The following is a 20,207-nucleotide window of genomic DNA, read 5'->3' as shown; positions in this document are numbered from 1 at the left end:
TGTCTGTCTCTATCACTTAACTGTAATTCCATGACAGCAAGACAGAGCTCCTCCAGCACTCATCACAGTCCTATGGGCTTAGGAAGGACTCAGACATGTGCTGCAGAAATTATTTAGGATTATCATTTCAAAGGTACATGTAATATGCACTTTAGCCACTAGAGGCTGCCTTGTTTTTCTTTTTACCTCCCCAGAACAAACGAATTGTGAAGATTCAGGATACTTAAAAAACAAAACAAAAATCAAACTTATATGCTTGAGTCATTTACTATACATAAAATTGAATTGATTCCAAAATATCATCCTTCACCTACTAATTACTTTATTATTGCCAAGCACATGTGTATTAAGTAATTTTATTAACATTGCTCTTTAAAGAGAACCACATTTTATTCAGATTTACTGAAGAAAACTTTGTCATGGTTGCATTGTTTGGAAACCTCTCAAAACAAATGAATAACTACTAAAAATTTTAAAACATATATATCTATGTACCAATAAAAGTTACTTAGCTTATACCTGTGGAATGTTTACAGGCATTGAAAAACAATTTAAAAATTACATATTTCTAAAATTTCAAATTAACCAAAAACTTGCATTTAAAATGTTACCTGTGATTATTTTAAGACCGTTAAAACCATAAATTAGTTTTTAAGCCCTAAAATATTTGAAGTTGGGGCGCCTGGGTGGCTCAGTGGGTTAAAGCCTCTGCCTTCGGCTTGGGTCATGATCCCAAGGTTCTGGGATTGAGTCCCACATCAGGCTCTCTGCTCAGCGGGGAGCCTGCTTCCTCCGTGCTCTCTCTCTCTCTCTGCCTGCCTCTCTGCCTACTTGTGATCTCTATCAAATAAATAAATAAAATCTTTAAAATATTTGAAGTGTTTACAAGCATAAAAAATCTTTAACATTTTATTGCTCAAATACAAAGTTCAATGACTATCCTCATTATTCAAATTTAGCTGCAAAGACCGACATTAATGTAAGTTTTGCTAAGGAGTTTTTTAAGGAGAAAGGAGAAAAGGAGAAAATTTCCCAACCATATTAATAAATTATTATAAGCGGAGATTAGCAATTATTAACATTCTAGTATATGCTACTTCTTCTTCTTTTTTTTTTTAAAGATTTTATTTATTTATTTGACAGAGAGAGATCACAAGTAGGCAGAGAGAGAGAGAAGGAAGCAGCCGCCCTGCTAAGCAGAAAGCTGGATGCAGGACTCAATCCCAGGACCCTGAGATCATGACCTGAGTATGTGCTACTTCTTAAGAACTTTTATGGATAAGTACACCTCTATGTACTGTGGAAAAGAAAAGTACTTACTGAGAAAACTGGCCAGTTGATCTGTTATGGGCTGGGAAGGTCATATGAACAAGTCCATGATTATAGGATACGAAGTAGAATCAGGAAACTACAGATTTATACAGGAAGCCAATCATGGAAGCACTTCGTTGTCCAACTTCTTACAGCTCTCTGAGAAAACATATTTTAAATATATTTTCAAATTACATTTTAGAAATCGGACCCTAAATTAAAGATACTCCCTTTGTACCCTACTGACTTAATTGCTTTTTCCAGGTTTAGTGGCTGAATGGTTGAAATTTTTCTTGTTTTATTTTTAAAAAACTCTCAATACTTTCAATATATACTAATACTGCACTACCTGTAACTGACTAGAATAACATTTATGGTGTAGGGTACCACATACACATACTGTGACTAAGCACATTTCTAATGCTGTGTACTTTCATTAATCCCCCTGACAGATAAATGTTAAATGAGACTAAGAGAAGTAACTTAAGGTGTTACAGCAAATAATTGGCAGAATTGGAATATGAACTCTAGGCACTTCTGCCAGACAAGGACTATCTTCTTCAAGGACCCTAAGTGCAGGGGATTTCTAAAAATTCCATTACAGAAATGGAAATATTGTATATAAATAATACATTTCCAACCATGCCCTTTCCATGCCATTCACTATTCCCTCCCATTCCTCCATTCCAGAAAACTGATTCCATTTTCAATCTCTCTGGCAAACTCAACTACAATAAGTATAAGCAATCCTTTTTGCTAACTAACAATAACAGGATATAGCATTGGCTATCTTGATACTATTTTTCTAAGATTGGGGATTCTTTTTTCATGTTTTTCTTCCAAAGATATAGTATAGAAAAATACTTAGAATTCAAACATTAGGAGCTCATGTTCTATAAAAAAAATATTTTGAATTCTTAGTACTAACAATGTTTAAAAAAAAAAGTTTCCAGCAAAAACAGAAGAAAAAACCCAAAGCCTCATTCTAATGAAAATTTCAGTTTTCTGAGCCTGGGTAAACTGAAATTAAAGCCTACACTTAACCGTTGGCATACTTTCACATGTAAGTCAATAACCTGACCTATGGTTATATAAGAATGCTCTGTTTTAATTTTTCCACAGAGCTAAAGGAGATACTTTACTACTTCAGTGTAACATGTAACTCACCCGATAACAAAATTACTGCTACCTATTTATTTTGGTGCTTACAGGGGGCTATACGGAAAGAAAGGAAATTTAAAACCTTGCAAAAGAGGCAATTTATGTGTGAAGAAAATAGATCTTAGGACTAGCATTCCAATACCGTTTGACTAGAAACTAACATCCCCTTTACCGCCTTGTACTGTAGTTAAGGAATGACCTAAAAGATAAAGGTGGAACTTCCAAAATTTAGTGCTAACATTTGATAAAGAAAATTAAAACTGTACAAAGCATCTAAGCTTTAAAATAAGTATGTTCCACAGTCAATACCTTAATTCTAGCCTAAATGGCCAAGGCAGAAAGGCTGGAAGACTAGTGCGAGAAGAATGGCTTTGCACAGAAGAAAACTGATTTTATTTTATTTTTTAATTTTTAAAAAAAGATTATTTATTTATTTATTTATTTGACAGAGAGAGAGAGAGATCACAAGTAGGCAGAGAGACAGAGCAGAGAGCCCGATGCGGGACCCGATCCCAGGACTCTGGGATTAGGACCTGAGCCGAAGGCAGAGGCTTTAACCCACTGAGCCACCCAGGCGCCCAAGAAGAAAACTGATTTTAAAAATTCCTTTGAATACTTATAATGGAGTTGACCTGACCAGGTCGTTGAACGTCTCTAGGCTTAAGTTTGCATTACCTCTCTACTGATGGGGCTGCATTTAGCACTTTCAAGGGTCCCCGTTGTGCAAACCGTGTTTTAAATGCCAAGGGCTCATTCAGGGTATCTATCCACAAACCCAACGAAATCTAAAACTCTCGAGTTCTGTCCGGTGACTTCGTCCACCTCCCACAGCCCAGCACGCCCAGCACGCCCCGCCCTTTCACAGCGCTGACTCGGAGGCTAGAAGGCCGTCTTCCAGAAGTTCAAGCAGCCGGTGCCGTCGCCAGGCCTCCAGAGCGATCGGGCACTTGACTGGGAAGGGAAGAGAAAGGAAGTCAAATTCTAAGTACTGCCCTGGACACCTGCTACACGTGCGAAGTGCCCTGGGCACCTGCTACACGTACTGCCCTGGACACCTGCTACACGTGCGAAGACAGTACCACCCACCGGCTGCAAACAACAAGAAAAAGTGAAGAGCGCCGGGGAAGCAGCGCGCCCGCGGTGTGAGGCCAGTTTTGGTGCCACCGTACCTCGGCGCTCCGGTCCCCGGGCTTTACCTGGGGCTTCTCAGGCGTTATCTCGAGAAGGAGGCCTCCTCGGCGCAAAGGCAGAATCCAGCTCTCCCGCAGAGTTCCCCTTTGACCCCTGAAAGGAGAAGGGAGAGAACGTTCCTAAGACACCGTCTTAACTGCCTCTCAACTACGGAACGCCCCCCGAAACCTACCTGCCGGGAGCCTGCTCTCGCGATAATTCTAGAGCCAGCCGTCGGTAATTCCAGCCTCTCTCTCCACCTCCGGCCAATCAAACAGGAGCGGGGGCGGGGTTTTGCCTTTGAGCGGGGAGCGGGGCTTTCAATCTTCGCTCTCTGGTGTTGAGAACGGGCGGGGCTGGGGCAGGGCTTGGGCGGGGAGAGGGGCAGGACTCGCACCCTTTCTCGCGAGACTGAGACCAGGAAGACGCCTGCAGAGCCCCGCTGCTGGTGCAGCAGTGGCTGAGGTAGCGGGTGCTACTGCATCCGGACCTTCTGCCTCCGAGCCTACTCTGGTCTCCGGGTGGGGAGGTGGGACGTGGCCAGGCCAGGACTGTGGAGGTGCGCAGTGCCCGCTGAGGCTTAGGGGGAATCCAGGCTGCGGCCTGTCAAAGCCAGTTAGGGAGGCGCCCACAGTCCTGACAGGATAAGATGGCGGCAATGGCGCCTGGAGGTAGTGGCAGTGGTGGCGGCGGTGTGAATCCATTCCTCAGCGATTCGGACGAGGACGACGACGAGGTAGCGGCGACCGAGGATCGGCGGGCAGGACTTCGGCTGGGTTCCGGGAGCGGCCTAGATCCTGGCTCTGCGGACTCGCTATCGCCCCAAGATCCCGTGGCCTTAGGGAGCAGTGCGCGGCCAGGGCTCCCCGGGGAGGTGTCGGCGGCTGCGGTGGCATTGGGGGGCTGCGGGGAGACCCCTGCCCGATTGTCAATTGATGCGATCGCGGCTCAGCTGTTGCGCGATCAGTACTTGCTGACCGCCCTGGAGCTGCACACCGAGCTGTTAGAGAGCGGCCGCGAACTGCCTCGGCTGCGCGACTACTTCTCCAATCCAGGCAACTTCGAAAGGCAGAGTGGGACCCCGCCGGGGATGGGGGCGCCGGGGATCCCTGGAGCAGCCGGCGTTGGAGGCGGAGGAGGTCGGGAACCGAGTACGACGTCTGGCGGGGGACAGCTCAGTAAGTGAACGCAGCCTGTCCCTCCCGCAGGATGGTCGGGATTGTCCGGGAGGAGGTATTTCTGGGCGGGTTGTGAGTATTAAGAACATTTTAGAGAGAGCTGGAGGGGGGTGGGAGTCTTTCGCGGTGGAAGCAAAAGGATCTGGCACCGATTGTTCTCTGTGTGCCGCCAACCTTTGGCTGGACTTCGACTTGCTCCTGGTCCCTCCGTTGGCTTCGGTATCAAAAAAAAATACCAGTTTGCAGTTCGCTGGCGTTAGGGACTGCACAAGTCTCCCTTGCAACCTGGCTTATCACTTTAATCATTTTTCTTTTTCCTCCCATCTCCTAAATCACCTCTACCAGGAAATAGTGTTTCTTAAATTGCTTGCAGTAATTCCTTGGCTCAAAGTCAAGAGAGGGAAAAGAACAGGGAATGTTCTTTACGCACAGTCAGATCCCCCAGAGTCCCTTTGCTTTGGAATGGAATGACTTTCTCACTCAAAAACTGGGTTTTCTGCTGCCCCAAATGTGTTGTGTTTAAGTAAAGTCTTTTTAATTCCATTTCGATGCCTTAACTGCAAGAAGTTTCCAAAATGACAGAAAATACAAGGAGTAGGGTGGACAGGTTCTGCCTGTAGTCTATCTTGTAGTCCCACTACCTCGCAGTCTTTTTTTTCTCAGCGTAAGTTAGGAATTTACTTTTTTACCGCGTTATAATCATTCTTAGCAGTACAGAGTAATTGCTTACCCCACCCATCATATATTTATAAGCGTTTCTTTGGGCTTGAAAATGTACTATTAGGGATGTATTCTGGATTCCCAGATTCAGTTTGGGGAGGCATCTTGGATTTTCTCTTACTAATGGTATGAGAAGTTTTAATGTTATCAGATGAGGCCAACTGGAATTTACTAACAGATGTTACATGTACACTATTTAAATTGTAGCCTAATTGATTATTTTATCTTTGTACTTTTGAATGGTGTCAGAGACTTCTATTGCAAAATCTAGATGTAATGCAAAGTGCAAAGAGTACATTTTCTGTCCTGGTAAATCCTAGGCAGATTTCCCTCTTTGATATGGAATTATCTCAGTAGGTGTAAGTTCCTTACTAGGTATGTAGGATAATCATTTCAGGAAGAGATTTTTCTCATTGCTGGGTGGCCTAAATGTCACCTTTGTAAATGCTTCCCACACTCCCCATGATTAGTTAGTTGCATCTTTCTCTCTCTTTTTCCCTTAGTTGCTTGTTCATTGTGCTTTCATTTGTAAACTATAGTCTTTAATTATTTTGTATTTTGATTTGTTGACAGTATCATTTTTCTCCATTAAATGGTCACTTCTTGATGGATAGCCTCATATTCCTCACACTTTGTACAGCCCCTGGAGTATTGTTGAACATAACTTAATTGCATCTGCTATGGTTTTCTACCATGTTAATAAAATGAAATAGGTTATTCCTTACTTCATGACTTCATTCTATTTGAAAGAATTTCTGTGCCTCCTTATTACAGTTTGATATCACTGTTCATACTGAAAATTTCTTATTAAAACTTTTTGTATATAAAAATTGTGATGGAGCACCTAGGTGGGTCAGTTCACTGGGGATCGATCAGATTCTTGGTTTAGGCTGGGGTGGTGATTGCTGGTGGTGAAGTCTGCGCTGCATAGGGTTCCCTGCTCAGCGGGGAGTCTGCTTGGGATTCTCTCTCATTCTGTTCTCTCCCCTATATGTGTGTGTGTTCTCTCTTTCTCTCTGAAATAAATACATCTTTAAAAAAAAGAGAGAGAGATACTTAACATTTATAATTTAGACTCTATCGCTTCTCGGCCTTTTGGCTAAGATGAAGTGTATAATTTAGACTCAAGTAGCATTTTCAATGAACACAAATGAGCAAAAGAGAAAAAAATAAGTTATCTGTAATCTTGCCAATGATATATGCCTGACCTATCTTTTTCATGCATATATTTTAAAAAGTAAACATTGGACTAAACTGTTTCATATAGCTTTATATTGATAGGCACTATAATTTTTATCATCCACTTTGATGTAAGATTGCATACATAAAATGCACCTGTTTCAAGATAAAGTTTGATGAGTTTTGAAAAACTTTATAGTGTTTTGCAGATATTTTTCCCAGTATGGTTTGCTGTGTTTTCTACATTTTTGTTTGTTTGTTTTCTACATTTTTTCAAGTTCAGTTAATCAGTTTTTTTTCTTTAGTGATTCATGTTCTTTGTGTCCTACATAAAAATATTTGCCAATCCCAGGTTGCAGAAGTTTTCTTCTAGAAGTCTTAGTTAGGGTTTTAGCTTTTAATTTAGTTTTGTGATAGCAAGACTGTATTTTAATTAAAGTTATAAAAAGAAGAAATACTTTTTAAATACTCTTTCTATAAATGTGCACACATAGCACAAACTTTAGTACAGCTTAAATACAAATGCATTGTATATTTCAAAATAATGGTGCCTGTAAGTGTCTTAATCCAGTTAGAAAATAGATAAATATTAATATAAGTCTGTAAGTCTGTGCTTAGTACCATGTCTTAAAGATTTTGACTAAGCCCCTGATTGCACAAATTATATTTTAGGAGTTCAGAGGATGTTTCTCTAGGATTGAGCTACTGCCTCCTTTTAAATGTCCCCTATATTCAAGTGTAGCATGTTGATTGCTACTAATTGGATTATGATTTTATAATACTCAATAAGAGCGTCATAGTTCATTATAAACAGTGTTAAGATTGAAAGTACCAATTATCTAAAACATTAAATTATTTTTATTTCTTTTTGTATATATTTTGATTGATAATGTGTTTGATCTGAAACTTCATAATACTTAAAAAAATAATATATAACCAAAAGTAGTTTCTTTCTTTCACTGATGTCTAAAAACAATTTAATTTTGCAAGATTTACTGAATCATTTAAAAAAAAAAAAGAAAAAAAAGCTTACTGAATTATTTACTGAAAGTCTGTTGACCTAGGTAAATAGTATGGTTGTGCTATTAAAATACTTTAAGAAGTCTTCATACTGTATTTAACTTTTTTCCTTGTGTGGAAGAGTAATCCATATTTATAAAACACTCAAATGGTAAAAGAATTATAGCTTTATAAGTTTGGTATTTTCAGTAGAAGAATTTTTTTTTTAAAGATTTTATTTACTTATTTATTTATTTAGAGGGAGCACATGGGAGTGTGAGTGGGGTGGGGGAGGGGAGGCAGAGGCAGAGGGAGAGGGAGAGAGAGACTCTCAAGCAGACTCCAGGAGTTGAGTGTGGAGCCCAAATGTGGGGCTTGAGATCAAGACATAAGCCAAAATCAGGAGTTGGTCGGTCAACAGACTGAGCCACCCAGGTGCCCCATAGATTTGTATTAACTAAAAAATTTACTTCCGGGACGCCTGGGTGGCTCAGTTGGTTGGACGACTGCCTTCGGCTCAGGGCGTGATCCTCGAGTCGCGGGATCGAGTCCCGCATCGGGCTCCCAGCTCCATGGGGAGTCTGCTTCGCTCTCTGACCTTCTCCTCGCTCGTGCTCTCTCTCACTGTCTCTCTCTCTCTCAAATAAATAAATAAAATCTTTAAAAAAAAAAAAAATTTACTTCCAGCAAATGATCTAAGGAAGTTTCAGTGTTCGTTAAATTGTAGCATCTTTGTGAGATTTCTACTAGATCTATTTGGTGAACTTATTATATCTTTATACACACATTATATATATGTATTTTTTTTTCCTCTGTATTTTTGCCAAATGGGACAGAATAAATTTCCATTTAGTAAGTATTTTGCTTTTCTGTTAGATTGCAAGATAAAAATTGAGGCAATGTCATTGATTAACACTGAACAGATTGTGCTTTCTCCGAGTAATGCTGGTTCCTCTTGAAGTCTTAGAGAACTAATTAAAATTGGACTGTAATTTCATAGATGAGCCCAGCTTTTTTTTTTTTTTTTTTTTTTTTTTTATAGTACAGACAGTAGGTGATCAAATGGACAAAACAACTAACTTAATATCTTTCAGTGATGGATTTCTTTTAATCTGTATTTTACCATGTCTTCAAGTTTTTATAAGGTAGCTTGTTAGGAGGCAGTCATTTTTGAATGGATGGAATAATTTCATTTGTGACCCTACAGCCTTCTTGAGTCATTTTCCTTCTTTTTAAAATTTTCTGTTTCATGATCCTACCTGTCTTTTCTCAGAACTCACAAAGTTTACACATCTCATTGTTCTCATTGTTCTCTTTTCAGTATCACCAATGCTGACATATCAAGATTTACCATCTTCCAGCATTCCCATCTCTTCCACTTTACAAAGTGGTTCAGCCCTTGTTGGGTTGAATTTGAGTTTAGTGCTTCCTCTGGCTTCTGAGAAAGAAAACGTCAATAAAATATCTCTGATATTTTTGGGTTCACTGCTTTTAGCTGAATGAGACTTTCTACTATTTTCTGGATCCTGTACATTCCCAAATTTATCTGTTGCATAACTTGCCATTTTTCTTGCCTATATCTGTCTAGTACTTTCAACATTATTATTAATTCTGATAAAAATTTAATCAGATATTGTCACTGGCTAGCATAGTGACTTGAATATAGTTGGTATTCAGTACTTTATGTTGATCAATATATTAAATTATGTAATCAGGATTGTAGGTATCCAAGTGATGTTTAGTGCAGGTCCTTGAGCTTATGTTTTTGGAGAAGAGACAAGACCAACACATGACAGAACTGTGTAATAGTCGTCTGTCACACAGATAGTAGTGTAAGCATTTAGATACAGAAGAATTACTGTTGATTGTGGTAATGAAATGGCCCTTCTAGAGAAAGTGAAATTTTGAATAGTTACTTTATTATTTGGCCCTGTTTAGACACTTTATCTTGTGTGAGGAAAAGGAAAAGGAAGTGAGGGTAAAGAAAAGATAATATTTATTTTATATTTTGCCATATTTAAAACATCTGGGAATGGTTTCCCATTATCTGGTTCTGTGCTAAATAAAGTGATTCCATATGGGTACTTGGAAAAATGCAGTGTGATGTTTCAAACCATTGTGGTATTTTTGCTGAGAGGAACCAAGATAAGACTATTAATCAAGGAAAACAGACCTTATTTCTGTCAAAAATTAAAATTATACTATTTGTCAGAAGGAAAGTTAGTGATCTTCAGAATATATGCTTGTTTGGTTTTTTAAAAACTTCATTGAAAAAAAAACTTGTTAATTTGTGTAATTTTCATTTTGTTTGGTATTTTTAGGTTAAAAAGGAAGTTTGGTTAATTTAGTTAATTTTTTTTTTTTTTTATGGCTTTTAACTATGCCTCTCTCACCTATGATCTTATGATGAAAAACATTTGTCTTGGCCTAAAAATGTAATTTTATGTTTAAATTACAAATATCATTTGAGGGGTGCCTGGGTGGCACAGTCAAATAAGCATGGGACTCTGCATTTCTGCTCAGGTGGTGATCCCAGTGTTCTGATCTCAGGGTCCTGAGACGGAGCACTGCATGGGACTCCCTGCTGAGCATGGAGCCTGCTGAAGTTTCTCCTCCCTCTGCCCCTCCCTGCCTCAGCTCTCTCTCTCTTTATGAAATACATAAATCTATAATAAAAAAACCACAAATATCAGTTGAGAAAGGTCTTATATGTTAATAGCCTATTGTTTTTACTGGCTTTGATCTATAAGTACTATGAGATTTGAGGATAAATTACGGTTTGTAAATTATTTAGACTAGAAATATATTAATTAATATTTAAGTAAATAGTGTTTTGCTATTTGTCCATATTTTGAACACAGTGCCCCCTTTGATTTTTGGGAATTTGCTTTAGTTTTGTTTTTTTTAAATAAGTTATTTCTTCATTTTTGTCTGGAATTTGTCTACCTTTTTGGTTACCTTATATTGAATATCATGTATTAATTAAATTTGCAAAAATTAACTGTAAAAAATCATTTTTTGCTTGCAAATTATATGTCTTACAAATATAAGGATTAATAAAGAAAACTTTTATTTATTCATTTGAGAGCAGATGGGTATATACAAGCAGCAGGAATGGGGCAGAGGGAGAGGAAGAGAGAGAGAATCCCAAGCAGGCTCCACATTGGGTGTGGAGACTCCACGGGGTCTCAGTCTTATGACCCTAAGATCATGACCTGAGCCAAAATCAAGAGCCTGACACTTAACCTACTGAGCCATCCAGGAACCCCTATGCCAGCAGAGAGCCTGATGCAGGGCTCAATCCCAGGACCCTGGGATCATGACCTGCGCTGAAGGCAGAGGCTTTAACCCACTGAGCCACCCAGTGGCTCCACTCTTGATTTTGACTCAAGTTATGATCTCAGAGATCGAGCCCCATGTTGGGTTTCTTCCTCAGCAGGGAGTCTGCTGGTTTCCTTCTCCCTCTGCTCCTCCCCTGCTCACTTGCATGCTTTCTCTCCCTTTTAAATAAATAAATGAATAAATCTTTTAAAAAAAATTGAAAACAACCTAAATATGCAACAGTAAAGGATTAGTTAATTAAAACAGAATAGTCTATATGTGCTGATGTGGAATGATCACCAAGATATATTATAAATTGAATAATTTAGGATGCAGCCAGTATGTATGTTTCCGTTGATGTACAAAAAGGGAGAAATTTCCATATGCCTAGTGTAATTTAAAAGATACATAAAGAAGAGTCTAAACAATGATGCCACAGAGGAGGATTGCTGATTGGGAGATAGGCATAGGGGCTTACCTTTCTTTTATGCCCTTTTCTATTTTACCACAAATCATGTCTTTAGTGGCGGGACTCAGATTCCAGCCCAGATCACTAACTTCAGAGTCTGCATTCTTTCCGTTACACCACAGCTGCTGTTTTATGTCACCTTTAAAAGCTCATCAAGGGATGCTGGGGTGGCTCAGTTGGTTAAGCAGCTGCCTTTGGCTCAGGTCATGATCCCAGCATCCTGGGTTCGAGTCCACATCGGGCTCCTTGCTCGGCAGGGAGCCTGCTTCTCCCTCTGCCTCTGCCTGCCATTCTGTCTGCCTGTGCTCGCTCTCTCTCCCTCTCTCTCTGATAAATAAATAAAATCTTAAAAAAAAAAAAAAAAGCTCATCTAGAATTCTTAGGTCATGGTAGTGTATGATCCGCCATTCTCCTTAATGCAGAAGGCAGGTCAGGTAGGCTAAAACTAACCATTTAAAGAACCGTCAAAGTGACAAACTGTAGCACCACACTAAGAGGTGAATAGTCTGCCTAAAGCTTCACTTAATTCAAGATGTCCTTGTTACACAGCACTTAACTTAATCTAACTCAGGACATGCATGTCTTACATGTGATTGTAGGATATTTGGGCCATAGACCAGGATCAGCTGAGCCTCAAATTAGAGCCAGATGTAGTCACTAATTGTTCTTCTGAATGAAATAATCTTACAAGGCTGAATTTGTTTGTATTCTCCTTTTCTGCCTTGCAGTTGCTGCATGTTACATCTGAGTTTCTGGTGTAGTCATGGAGCATGACTAACTAAAGCCTCAAGGAGGAGACCACAGTTGCAATCATGGGTGTAGCTTTCTTCCAGATTTTCCCACCCAGTATTTCAAAAATTCCCAGCAATCAGAAATGATGTTCATTTGTTTTGGCAACCAGTTGGTCCTGTTGTAGGTAGATAAGATTGCTCACTCAAAGTAGTGTCATCATATTTTCTGTGTTATTTTTGACCCTCTATCAGTTCTTTGGTTGTGTACTGCCTTAATTAAGGCATTTAGCTCACATCTGGACCATCAGTTTTAACCTTATTAACTGGTTCATGTGCTTTTAATCTCTTCTTCCATTCTTGTTCTTATTTGATTTTAAAAGCTATTTATTCATGTCATTCCAGCTAAAACCTTTTAAAATTGCTTCCTCCTGTCTAAAGCAACTTTTTCCAACTCTTATTAGCAAAATCATATATTACATACAGAAAAGAAGAATTTTTAAACCTGTTTAGAAATTTTAACTTTTTGCCAGTTTTTGCATAGTATGATAAAAGTGACTATAAAATATTTTATCATGGATATGTATAATAAAGTTCTTTCTAAAATGTTGTTTCTTGCCTTTTCAGCCATGTTGTCCATACACAAAACTTTTAGTATACTACATTGTTTACTCAATGTCCCTTAAACATGCTTTATATTTTTGTGACTTCGTACCTTTTTCCTTCTCTGAGAATGCTTATTCCCTGTTGTCCTCCCCCATCCCCCCAATTTTATGTATCCTTAAAGGAAGGTCCAGTTTATGTTCCTTCCTCTCCCTGAAGCTTCTCCAGCCCATAGTGAGCTCTGAATCCTCTAACTTGTGGCATTTTTAAAAATATGTTCCACTTATGGAAATTAATTATATAGAGACTTGTGAATTTACATGTCTTTCTAATGACCTTTTTTTCCCCTAATGCACAGTGCCTAACATTGTGCCTGCAAAAAAGCTTTGAGTAAATGTTGATGCTGTGTTAAAGAAATGATCTGTAGGTAGGTAGTCATTTCCTGTAAATATGTGAGTTTAGAATATTCCTTGTGAAAATTAGCCTTTTCCTCTATAGCCTATTCCCTCAACTCTGTCTGAGCAAAGCTGAGTCAAGTCTGCTCTTTCTGAAGCCATTCACAGTATCAAGCCTAACTTACCTGGAATCTAGGAGATCTGAACCTACATACTCTTAGGTATTATTGAAGAAACTTAATGGTTTAGAGCTCAGGCCTCCAAATCAGAGAGCTCAACTTGGCATTTCTACTCTGCTGCTTTCTCATTGCAGCACTCTGCATACTCTGTTTCTTCTCCTGTAGAAAGCAGATGGCAGGGCACCTGGGGGGCTCAGTCATTTGAGTGTAGGACTCTTGATTTCTGCTCCAGTCATGATCTCAGGGTCCTGGGATCAAGCCCTGGGTTGGGCTCTGTGCTCAGCAGGGAGTCTGCTTGAGGATTCCCAACCACACAACCCCCCTGCCCCCCTGTGCTGCCCCCGTGCCCACATGTATGTGTTATGCTCTCTCTCTCAAATAATCTTAAAAAAAGCAGATGCCAGTGACTCCTCTCCTCTTGCAGGGGTTGTTATGAGGTTAAATAAAGTTATCCATAGAAAGTGTCTGGCACAGAATAAGTATTCTAGACATGTTAAAAATACAATTATTGATAATGGTTTTTAATAATCCTTCTCTTTGCCTGACAGTTCTTATGGTAAAATCATCCCATGCTGTAGAAATTTTAGCTTAAGTAAATTGTTTGTTATAAAATTTCAGCATTTAAATCTCTTCCTAATTTTCAGTCTTTTGGAAGTCTAGTTCATTGTGGAATCTTCTGACACAGAGGAGCGGACAGCAGACTGCAAGCTGAGAGACTGGGTTTCTACTCCTGGCTTACTCTCAGATTCGTTTATTTAAACCTTTAACATACAATGGTCTAATTATATCGTTGTTATCTGTGTACATGACTTAATTCCAGTGGTTTATAAGCTTATTTAAGGCAAGGACCAAATCTTACCTGATTTTATATTTCCCACTAAGGGTTAGTAAATACTGAATGAATACATAACTCTGTATTCTTATCTATAAAAATGAGGGGATTGGACTATCTCTGTGATTCCTTCTTGCTCTCAAATATTTTCAACATGGGAGTCAGTGAAGTGAACCCCAGCCCTGGAGGAGAATTGAGCATCAGAAATTATAAGTCATACCTTTGACAGATCTTTAAGGTCCATAATTAATTTAGGCAGATAGCATATTAAAATGTTTTTACATGGTCTCAGGTTTAAAGATAATTACTTTTAAGGGAAATATATTATCTTTATTTTATTGAATTTCTATAATGAACATTTCTTTGTTATATATTATGACATAGATTTTCTTAGGCATGGTTCAGTAAATCACCTTTACTGAAAGAATTGAAATAAAAAGCTAATTGTTTGGTAATACTTTACTCCCTATCCTTTCATTAGGAATTGGGTGCTTTCATTACTTTTTACTTATTAAATGCTCATATTATAAAAAGTATTACATGTCTTTGAGGGTAGAATGCCAAAATGCAAAGAAGAGTATGTAATGAAAATTTTAATTCTACTCATCTGAGTCAATTACTATTAATAACTTATTCTGTGTGTTTACAAAAATATTTAATAAGCATACACAACACACCTACATGGACTTTTGTATCACATCCTTTAAAATTATCCTTTAATACCTTATACCTTCCTGTCAGTAACCTGGTACATAGTAGTTGATCAGTAAATGTTTAATTGAATTAACCAGTACTCTTTACCAATCAGCAGCTGTTCAATTACATTTAGATTTTAAAGTACTATATAATTTCCATAAAAAATACTTTTTCAAAAAAAAAAAAAAAAACTTTTTCAGGGCGCCTGGGTGGCTCAGTGGGTTAAACAAAGTCATGATTTCAGGGTCTTGGGATCAAGCCCCATACCAGGCTCTTTGCTCAGCAGGGGGCCTGCTTCCCCCCCCCCACCTCTCTCTGTGCCTGCTTCTCTGCCTACTTGTGATCTCTCTCTCTCTGTCAAATGAATAAATAAAATCTTTAAAAAAAATACTTTTTCAAGGATCTGAAACTAATTTTTTAAACTATTGTAAAAGTACATCCTGCATCAGTGCTAAAATATTTAATAAAAATATAAGTGAGACTTTTGTATGTGATTTATAAAATTAATATGCATGCTTTAAAGTCACACTGTGTATAATGATTTAGTTCTCGGACCTAAGTTAAAACCTACATACAGGTTTTACCAGTTTGCCTGCTATGATGAAACTTCCGGGCCATTCAGTTTCTTAAGTTATAAAATGAATTATTAAGAAGTTACACAATCCTAGAATTTGAAGAAATGCTTTGTGGTATACTTTATATTAGAATATGGTACATTCTTTCTAAATAAAAGGAGTAGTTTTCAAGCTCTCTCTTTTAGAGTACTTAGAAAGGCACTTAACCTGTAAAGAATTGTGGCTGGATCTACAGAAGCATATTTCTCTTAGGACTATAGGATTAATTACCTGTTACTAGTCTGAAAATCCAAAGTACATTGTATTTACAAAATCTATTATAGTTTAGTTCAGTCAGAATTGAATTTACTGTCTTTATTAGTAGTTTTTTTCTTTTTTTTGACATGGTAGAATAAATTTTAATGAATTAGGAGATTTTTACTTTTGTGACATCATAGTTATTATTTAGAAAGGTGTCAAGTGTTCTTATTTGGAAAATATGAAGCTGTTGGCTTGGACCAATATTTTTCACTGGCCATAGTAATACCAAGTTGAAAATTAAACTAGGTGTTTGTTTTCCCCAAGGACTCTCCCATTGTTAGATAACTTTGAAACTTTCAAAGAAATAATAACAGTATAATGGAGGAATAATGTATGGTGGTTAAACAGCCCTAATCTAGACCTATATGTATAATTAAACATGAATAGGAGGAGAAAGAAAAAAACTAGAAAACTAACAGTAGATGAATACTTAACATAATAAAAAATATTTATCTGAAATCAACAATCAACATCATCCTTAATATTCATGAAATCAGAAGTAAGACAGTGAGGACTGATGTCACAATATCAGAATATTGGTTGATAAAAGTTGATCCTGTTGGTTGTGCATATTTTAATACACACGTTGGAGACATCAGAATGAGGAGCTAAGACATGCGACTAAGAATAGAGGATGTAGTTCTTACAAGTTGAGTTCCTGGTTAGGGCAGTAATGGCCAGATAAACGAATACATCAGGAAAATCTAGATGTTAGCTCTAAGGTCAAAGAATATGAATTAAAAATTCGCACACACACTTGTTTTTCAAAGAGTTTTCAAGTTCACCAGCAATCAGAGATGCGTAAGTAAGCAAGATACAGTTTGATAGTGTGTTAAAATTGGTGAGATTAAAAATAATACTAAGTGTTGGCATTTTAAATTGCTGGAACTTAGACTGTTATAAACTGGAACTTAGATTGTTATATGTACTTATTTTGGGAAGCCTTTTAAGCAATATGTATCAATAACCTTAATGATTTGGCAAATTCTCACCACATAAGCCTCAATTTCAAACAGTAGAGGGAAAACATTTAAACATTTTTTGTGTGTCATTTAAGACGAAAATAGTAGCTATTTCCAGTATTACAGCTTTAATTATTAAAATCTAGGAGTCAGTGGATACTATCAATGTTTAACTTAACAAGTTTTATTTTTTTCCCACATTTTGAAAATTTCAAACTTAAAGAGAAGTTGAGAGAATTTTAATACCATATACCCACCACTAGATTACACAGTTCACCTTCTACTCTACTTGCTTTGGCTCATATCTAGATATTTGTCCAACCCTCTATTCATCTAAAAATCCATCCTATCTTTATGCATTTCAAACTAAGCTGCAGATACCTTTTAAAATCTTTAGTATGCATGTCATTACTAAGAGCTCAATATTTAGAATCTTTTTTTTTTTCAGGTAAAATTTAAAGACAACAAGATATGTAAGTTTTAAGTGTTCCATTTGATGAGTTTCGACAAAAGAATGTACCTGTGATAACCCAATACTCCTATTAATACATATCTCCCCCAAAAGTTCCATCATGCTCTTTCCCTGTTAGCCTTGCACTCCAGGAACCAGTATTGTGATTTTTTTCCTGCTATAAATTACTATTGTGTGGTCTAAAACACCACTTAAGTGAACTTACACAGTGTGTACTCTTGTGTAAGGCTTCTTTCATTTAGCACTGAGATTCATTCATGTTGTATATATCATAGTGTTGGTTTTTTTTAATTGCTGAGTAATGTTCCTGAGTTCAGCCCATTTTTAATGTGAACTTTCTTTTTTAAGTAATCTCTCTGCCCAGTGTGGGGTCAAACTCAAGAACCCGAGATCAAAAGTTTGCATACGTTACCAACTGAGCCAGCCCCTTTAATATGAACTTTGATACTTTGGTGGTTCCTATTGTTTTTGATATTTCTTGGCTTGTGCTTAAAAGAGATTATGCTATAATGAGGAATACTGTATTAACTTGTTTTTTGCCATTTTTGCTTATGCTGTCTTAAAACGTAATAGCAAATTATTATTTATCAGATACAATAAAATTGCAAGAAAATTAAATGCTTCCCTGAATAGAAACACAATGTTCTTTTTTTTTAATTGAGAGAGAGAACACAAGCAGGAGGAGAGGGAAAAGCAGGCCCCCTGCAATTTCAGGGAGGAGGGCTTAATTTCAGGACCCTGGGATCGTGACTTGAGCCGAACAAAGGCAGATACTCAACCCACTGAGCCACCCAGATATCCCAAAACTCAGTGTTATAAGAAAAGCATTATATATAGAATTTCACTTAGTTTACCTTAATAGGAATTTAAAGATAAGGTAGATTGATAATGACATGGTTTTATTTGAAGTCAGTCATTTCAGTTATTGACATGTACTAATTGTTTTAAAGATGGTGGGGGGCACCTAGCTGGCTCAGTTGGAGGAGCTTGCGACTCTTAATCTCAGGGTCATGAGTTCGAGTCCCATGTTAGGTATAGAGATGACTTAAATAAATAAATAAACTTACAAAAAAAAAAAGGAAGACAGGAGCCCTACATGAGGTCCAAATCTGTGTTTCTGTAATTTGCATTCATTTGTCCTGATTCTGCTTTCTGAACAGAGATCATCTATTTCCTTAGATCAATATATAGTTAAGTACTTTATAAAGTAATTTTTTAATAAAAAAAAAACCCTTGACCTAGCCTCTAATTTGACATTTTTTTTTGCATTAGCTAGTTAGGTCATCCATAATAAGTATCCGCTTTGATTTCTTCGCCCAAATGAGAATATTAACATTGAGCTTTCTGTTTAGGGACCCTTAAAAATCTGGTGTAAGCTAAGGATTCTCCCCATGACCACAGTGCACTTAAAACACAGAACCTCTGAAACTCTGTTCACCTTTTGTATCATTACAAATTCAGTAAATGAAGTCTTCAGGAATAATTTTGTTTTCTCTCTTTTACTTAAACCCACATCCATTGTATTAGCTGGACATGTAGTTCTGCATTAAAAGCATGACCTGAATCTGACTTCCACTCACACTTCGACTGCTGCTATTCTAGTTTAAATCTTATTGTCTCTAACCCATGTGACCATAATAGCCTCTTTTTATAATTTTTTACTTACATTCCAGTTAACATACAGTATAATATTAGTTTCAGGTGTACAATAGAGTGATTCATCACCTATTGTCTTCCAGACAACTCCTGGTGCTCCTCAGGACAAGTACCCTCTTTAATCCCCATCCCCTGTTGAACCCCCTCTCCCACCTCCCATCTAGTAGCCTTCAGTTTGTTCTCTAGAGTTGAAAGTCTGTACTTGGCTTTGCCTCTTCCTCACTTTTTTTTTTTTTTTCTGCTTTTGCTCATTTGTTTTGTTTTTTAAATTCCACATCTGAGTGAAATCATAGGGTATTTGTCTTTCTCAGACTGATGTATTTCACTTAGCATAATACTGTCTAACTTAATTGGTTGCTCCACAGATCACTTTATTTATAGCATATATAAGCATGTATAAGCCAAAATGATTTTGATTAAAAACTGGTTAAGTGATTAAAAAGTGTGTGCTTTGTTGTTTCCCTTTGTACTTGAAATAGAATTCAAACTGTTCACCGTGGTTTTCCGATTATTTAACTAGCCTCTGTTGTTACTGCCCCAAGTCTGCCTGAAACTCTCACCTATTCTCATCTCTTTAGAAAAGGGCTTTGTCTGAGTACACGATACTCTATATACCCCAACCTACCTACTACTCAGGCCTTGTCCTTTTTTTTTTTTTTTTTTTTTAAGATTTTATTTATTTATTTGAGAAAGAGACAGAGAAAGCACAAGCAGGGGGAAGGACAGAGGGAGAATCAGACTCCACGCAGAGCAGGGAGCCTGACGGGGGCTCTCAATCCCAGGACCCTGAGATCATGACCTGAGCTAAAGGCAGATGCTTAAGTGACTGAGCCACCCAGGCACCCCTGGCTTTGTCTCGTTTTATTTTCTTTATACCATTTTGATCATCTGAATTAATTAATTTTCTTTTTTTAACTTACGTACTGTTCTCTTCCCCACTGTAGAATGTTTTCTAAGAACAGGGACCTTACCGGTCTTGCTGACACTGAAGCCCTGCACTTAAGAGGGTGGCTGACAAATTGTAATGGGATATGAAGTATTTTTCAAGTATTAAGTGCAGTTCAGTAAGTCTTGCCCTAAGTTGAATACTTGAGTTTCTATATTTCTTTTGTTTCCTATATAGTAAAACAGCAATATTTTTTATAATAATGACACCAACACTTGCAAAATTCTACAATGTCTTCTGAGTAAGAATGCTAGGCAGTTGTGTACTATCTCAGAAAGAGTAGAAAGCTTAGTCAGTTTTTACTGAGGAACCACCTTCCTTGGAAAGCTGTAACCAGTTCTGCATGTTTAAATTT

At 37.7% G+C, this 20,207-nt stretch overlaps 2 protein-coding genes across 10 annotated transcripts in view; one reads left to right on the top strand and one right to left on the bottom strand.

The window, feature by feature from the left end:
- The window catches only part of PIGN (phosphatidylinositol glycan anchor biosynthesis class N), a 102,266-nt gene extending 98,407 nt beyond the window's left edge, over window positions 1-3,859 (bottom strand). For 2 of the 5 annotated variants that reach the window (XM_044242865.1, XM_044242869.1), the window contains exons 1-2: window positions 3,642-3,819; window positions 1,321-1,470 (exon numbers count right to left, since the gene is read on the bottom strand). The gene's annotated coding sequence lies outside the window, so the exon portion shown is untranslated. The other 3 variants (XM_044242868.1, XM_044242867.1, XM_044242866.1) reach the window with 3 other exon arrangements.
- A 207-nt stretch (window positions 3,860-4,066) lies between these two features.
- Window positions 4,067-20,207, top strand: part of RELCH (RAB11 binding and LisH domain, coiled-coil and HEAT repeat containing) — a 107,485-nt gene continuing 91,344 nt past the window's right edge. For all 5 annotated transcript variants that reach the window (XM_044242861.1, XM_044242862.1, XM_044242860.1 and 2 more), the window contains exon 1: window positions 4,067-4,820. In XM_044242861.1, the coding sequence (XP_044098796.1) occupies window positions 4,292-4,820 (529 nt within the window). In that variant the 5' untranslated portion in view covers window positions 4,067-4,291. The remainder of the gene's footprint in view (window positions 4,821-20,207) is intronic.

This window comes from Neovison vison, chromosome 3 (assembly GCF_020171115.1).
Source record: "Neovison vison isolate M4711 chromosome 3, ASM_NN_V1, whole genome shotgun sequence".
NCBI classification, from domain to species: domain Eukaryota; kingdom Metazoa; phylum Chordata; class Mammalia; order Carnivora; family Mustelidae; genus Neogale; species Neogale vison.
Note: the sequence above shows the minus strand (reverse complement) of the source record. Positions and strands in the feature narration are given on the sequence as shown.